Consider the following 6,083-nt stretch of genomic DNA (forward strand, 5'->3'; position numbering starts at 1 on the left):
AAGGTATATTTTTGTTTGTGTGGATGATTTTTCTAGATATACTTGGGTGGATTTCTTGAAAGAAAAATCTGACACTTTTGATGCATTTAAAACTCTTTGCTTGAAATTAAAAGTTGAAAAAGATTGCAACATTGGTAAAATTGTTCGTATAAGAAGTGATCATGGTAAAGAATTTGAGAATTCTGTCTATGATGATTTTTGTAAGTCTGCAGGTATCTCTCATGAGTTTTCAGCTCCTAAAACTCCTCAACAGAATGGAGTTGTAGAAAGGAAAAACTGCACTCTTCAAGAAATGGCTAGAGTGATGCTAAATAGCAAAAAATTGACCAAACGGTTATGGGCAGAAGCAATTAACACTGCTTGCTATATCATAAATCGTGTTTTTCTCCGTCCAGGTACATCTAAAACATCTTATGAAATTTGGAAAGGTAAAAAACCAAGTGTGGCTTACTTTCATGTTTTTGGATGTGTTTGTTACATTTTGAGAGATAGAGAAAATCTTGGTAAATTTGATGCTAAGAGTGATGAAGGTGTTTTTATTAGATACTCCACTAACAGTAGGGCTTATCGTGTGTATAACATGAGAACCCAAACTGTAATGGAGTCGGCTAACGTTGTTATTGATGACGCCAAGGATTTTTCTGAGTTTTCTACTAAGGAAGAAATTGATAGGTTTATTGATGAACCTACTGAAAAAGATGAAGAAGTTTCTGTCAGTGATACTACTGTTGCAACGTTTAGTCCATCTGTTCCAACAGATCGTGAATCCGATGAAACAGATGCTGGACAGACAGAAAAGAAATTTCCAGATATTATTTTGGATGAAGTCCAAAAGGAGCCATCAACCAGAGTTAAGTTAAATCATCCAGCAGATTTAATACTTGGAAATCCAAAAGACAGTATGGTAACACGAAGAAGGTTTAGTAATGTTGTTCAATTTCTTTGTTTCTTATCTCTAATTGAGCCTAAAAATGTGAAAGAAGCTTTAACTGATGAAAATTGGATTAAAGCTATGCAGGAGGAATTGGAACAATTTTTTAGAAACAAAGTTTGAATCCTTGTGCCAAGACCATTGCATACCAATATTATTGGCACAAAATGGATTTTCAAGAATAAGTCTGATGAATTTGGTACAATTGTGCAAAATAAAGCAAGATTAGTGACACAAGGGTACACACAAGTGGAAGGAATAGACTTTTATGAAACATTTGCACCTGTTGCAAGACTTGAATCAATTAGATTATTATTGTCTATTGCTTGCTTGATTGGTTTCAGGTTGTTCCAAATGGATGCCAAATCTGCATTTCTCAATGGGATCTTGAATGAAGAGGTATATGTTGAACAACCCAAAGGGTTTGAAGATCCCCATGCACCTGATCATGTTTACAAATTGGAGAAAGCTCTATATGGTTTGAAGCAAGCCCCTCGGGCTTGGTATGAGAGACTCTCTCAATTTCTTGTTTCTCATGGATACAAAAGGGGTGGAGTAGATAAAACTTTGTTTATCAAAAATATTAAATCTAACATAATTATTGCTCAGATTTATGTTGATGATATTGTGTTTGGTTCTACTTCTGACAATGAGGTGCAGGTATTTGTGAAACAAATGAAAGAGGAATTTGAAATGAGTATGGTGGGAGAATTGACCTATTTCTTAGGTTTGCAAGTCAAGCAGTTAGATGAAGGCACATTTATTTCTCAAAGCAAATATGCTAAGAACTTGGTGAAAAAGTTTGGACTTGAAAGTTCAAAAATTGCCAAAACACCAATGGGAACGACTGTGAAGCTATCCAAAGATGAAAATGGTGTCAAAGTTGATCCTACACTGTATAGGAGCATGATTGGTAGTCTTCTTTATCTCACTGCTAGTCGACCTGATTTAAGTTATAGTGTTGGTGTGTGTGCCAGGTACCAAGGAAATCCCATTGAGTCTCATGTTACAGCTGTCAAAAGAATCATTCGATATGTTCATGGGACTGCTGATTATGGTATTTGGCATTCAAAAGAAACTAACCCTAATCTAGTGTGTTTTAGTGATGTTGATTGGGCAGGTAACACTGATGACAGAAAAAGCACTAGTGGAGGATGTTTCTTCTTGGGAAATAATCTAGTCTCTTGGCACAGCAAGAAAAAGAATTCTATTTCTCTCTCAACAGCTGAGGCCGAATACATTGCAGCGGGAAGTTGTTGTGCACAACTTTTGTGGATGAAGCAAATGATGATGGATTATGGGTTTGATCTTGACACTTTAACTATTTTTTGTGATAATACAAGTGCAATTAATATTTCAAAAAATCCTGTGCAACATTCCCGTACTAAACATATTGATATTCGTCATCATTTCATAAGAGAATTAGTTGAAAATAAAGTTCTTGTCTTGGAATATATTGAAACACATAAACAAATTGCTGATATTTTCACTAAAGCTCTTGATTCGGTTCGCTTTCATTCCCTCCGAAAATCTTTGGGGGTTTGTTCTCTTTAAATTTTCTTGTTATGATGTTGTCCGCTTGATCAAATGTGTATTATTTAAGGTTAAGAAAATTGTCAATCAATTTGAAAATTTTGTTGTGTGTCAAGCTGGATAATCTGACTTGTGTTTATGAACCTTTGGTTGTATATTCTTGAGAGAAATTTAATCAATTCCTCCTAGGTATATTCGAGTAAATTAATCAATGTTTAATGTTTGAGCTTCCTTTTGTGTAGCATTGTTTCAAGCTCCTGTGAAAGAATAGAGCTACCTACATCAGTGTGTGAAAGCCGTCTTTTGAGTAAGTTGGAACTTTGTAATTCAGAGTTATGAAGAGGATACGCTACCATAGAAAAGGGGTACCACTGGTGTAGTGTGACAGCTTCTTCATGGGTTACAATTATTTTTAATTTCAAAAAGGACTTATTTGTCATTGGGCAATGTTCCCTTGCATACACTGTCACACACTTATGCTTGAAACAATGCAATAAAAATTGTACACAGTTTATAAAAAATAAAAATAAAAAATGTGTGTAAGACTCATACATGTTGATTGATTACTTAAGAATATGTGATTGTGACTGAATTGTGGTCTATTTCTCTCGAATATTCTTTCTAATTTTTTATTTTCACAAGTGTTCTTATCAATGGTATACACTAACACTTATTTTCATTTGCTTGATTTTATTCTTATCAGGATGACTCACATTGATCAAAGTAGATTTTTTTTTTGGTTGAGTTTTTTATTTTTGTGCATATATATAAAATGAAAATAAAAAAAATAATAACAAAAATTTTGACAAGGAAATTCATGGTGGACCGAATCATTGTGGTAATTATGTGAAATTATGCATTTATTTTGTGTGATTTGGTATATTCTTTATCTCCAAGGAATTTATTTTGTCCTCGTTCTCAATTTGGAATACCATGATTTGTATCTTTATTGTCTTGTACCTTGTTTAGAATTGTTAAAAAGAAAAAAAAAAAGGAAAAGGTCAATTAGAAGATCGTGTGGGGTATTTTTTTTCTGGTTACCTTTTTTTGGATTGGGATTTTATAAATATTCTATTTTTATAAAATAAAATAAAAAAGGGGTAAGTTGTATGTAGATCGTGTGTATTAAAGGTTGTTTCCTTATATTGTTTAATTAAAAAAAAAAATTAAAGGGAAACCTCTTATTGTCATGGGTGTCCAAATTGGGTAAGTATTGTCTTCAAAAAGCTTGCCATTACCCTATTTCTTCTCATCCACGTTCTCTCTAAGTCACCTCTTCTTCTTCTAATTTTTTTTGTAAGTGCTTTCTATTTTTCAGAGAAGAAAAAATGGTGAGAACTCGTGGTGCTTCCTCCAAGAAGATCCCTGCTTCTCAATCTCGAAAGGTGCCATCTCCTTCGCCTCCTCCATCTGTGTCAACGGTGCCTCTTTCTGTTCCAGCAGCTGCCACATCTGTTGGGAAAACTTGCAAATCCAAGGCATGCAAGAAGGTGTTCTCCCTCTCTGATGAACATCCCATGGTGTTTCCAGATATCTCAGCTGACATTGTCGATGTTGCACCACCATCTGAAGTGGTGGTGCCCTCTCGAGCCAAGGACCCATCTCCTCTTCCGATTGATTCATCTCTGGCGGCTAGGGCAAAATCAAAATCTGTTTCATCTTCTTCCAAAGTTGTTGCTGCTGGGTTGCTCAAATTGCCCTTGAAGTCGAGCCAGTCCAAGAAAAATTATGTAACTCCCAAAAGGAAATTGGGGTTGGACACGTCTTCTTCCCCCTTGTCTGCTGCCAAGAAAAGATTGAAGGCTCATCCCCCTTCTCTGTCTTCCTCCGAATCTAACCCTGAGGAAGAAAAGTCTGAATCTAAAGCAACCTGTGATACCACCTTATCTGATGAAACGGTTCCTGACAATGCAGAATCAGAGGCTGAGTCTGATGAGCCAGAAAAAGAAGACATTGTCCCCTCTGAACAAGAAGTCGAATCTGACTCAGACCCAATTGCAACTCCTTTGACATCCAAAGCTAAAGGGAAGAGACCTATTTCTGATCCTACACCTTCTCCAAAACGTTCAGGTGTAAATTTCAAACCTTATTCTTCAACTTTTTGTTATAATGATAATGCTCATGATATGGTTCTCTATGCTTAAAGGAAATTTATCATTGAGAGAAATTATGTCTTGAGTGATCATCGGCCTTATGGTGTGCTAACAATGCTTCAAGATCGAAAATGGACAGGTTCTTTGGTCAAATTTACTGGTTTTGTGGATAGAATAGTCAAGGAATTCTATGCCAATCTTACTAATGAAATTATTGAACCTAAATCTTCTTTGTATAATAAATTATTTGTTAGGGGCCAATTGTTCTCTTTTTCTCCTCAAGACATTGCCCTTGCTTTGCATCTTCCCCTTGATGTCAAGGATGATGATGATGTTGCCTCTCTTGACAAGGACACGGTTATTACTGAATTGGTAGGGCAAAAAATGGTATGGCCATCTAATACAGTCATCTCGGTCTCTAATCTCACCTACACTTATGTTGTCCTCCATAAGTTTGCCACAACGAATTGGAAGCCCACTTCTCACACCGCAACTATCTCCTTTGATATGGCTTCATTTTTGTACAAGGTGGGGACCGGTCTTGGTATAAATTTGGCTTTGGTTATTCATGATCAAATCATTGGGTTTCGCAAAGGTAATAGGAAAAACTTGAATCTTCCTTTTCCTCAAGTTATTTATAAAGTGTTGAGTATGCAGAAAAAAGATCTCCAACGTGATCAAGAAGACTTGGTGGTACCCACTACTGCTACTTCCTACAAGGCCTCTGCTCCTCCTATTGAAGCCACTGATGCTCCATCCACCAAGAAAGTCAAGCCCCAATCTCTGAAGATCACCTCGGATGACATTCCTCATGCCTCCTCCTCTGTTGCCACAGATTCAGGACTTGTTGCAACAGAAATAGCTGCTGTTCGAGCCTCTGTTGATTCTTTGGCTGCTCGAGTGATGACCATTGAAAGTTTGCAACGTTTTGTATTGGAGGCTGTTCAATCTCTATCCAAAAATCCAGTCATTTAGTTTTATTTTAGATTTTGTCAATTAAACTTTGACACTCTCTTTTGTTTTATGGTTTATTGTTCTTTGGCTTCTTTGAAAGACACAAAGGGGGAGAGTATATACTTTCCAAAACCTGCTTGTCTGTTGTTTTGTTTAACTCTGGACCTTCTTATTTTGAGGGGGAGTTAAGTCTAGTCTCTTTACATGTTTGTTATAAGTTAATGCATGTTTTCAGGGGGAGTTCTTTCTCTTTACTTATCACTAACATTTGTGTTGCAGGTTTTTGAATTAATTTTGTCTATCAAATTGCCAAAGGGGGAGATTGTAAAATCCTTTATTGGCATATTTGACAATATTGACAAAATTAATTAAATGAGTATTTTTGAAATGGGTAGTTTCCTGTTTAGTAATATTGAGTGGTAAATTTCGAAAATGGGTAGTTTCCTGTTTTGTTGAAATGTGTCTTTTTATAATCAGATTATTCTACATATGTTAATAAAATAAATATATAATTTCCTATAAAAGAATATCTTTTCTTGAAATGGAAACTATTGGTATTTATTTTATTTTTT

The 6,083-nt window shown here is 35.5% G+C and overlaps 1 protein-coding gene across 1 annotated transcript; it reads left to right on the forward strand.

Annotated features, from left to right (window-relative positions):
• Window positions 1-3,653: 3,653 nt before the first annotated feature.
• On the forward strand, window positions 3,654-5,532 carry LOC133791771 (uncharacterized). The gene is made up of 3 exons (XM_062229686.1): window positions 3,654-3,670; window positions 3,783-4,534; window positions 4,736-5,532. The coding sequence occupies exons 1-3, from the start codon at window positions 3,654-3,656 to the stop codon at window positions 5,530-5,532; spliced, it is 1,566 nt and encodes a 521-aa protein (XP_062085670.1).
• Window positions 5,533-6,083: the final 551 nt, after the last annotated feature.

Source organism: Humulus lupulus, chromosome 7 (genome assembly GCF_963169125.1).
Source record: "Humulus lupulus chromosome 7, drHumLupu1.1, whole genome shotgun sequence".
In the NCBI taxonomy this organism is placed as follows: domain Eukaryota; kingdom Viridiplantae; phylum Streptophyta; class Magnoliopsida; order Rosales; family Cannabaceae; genus Humulus; species Humulus lupulus.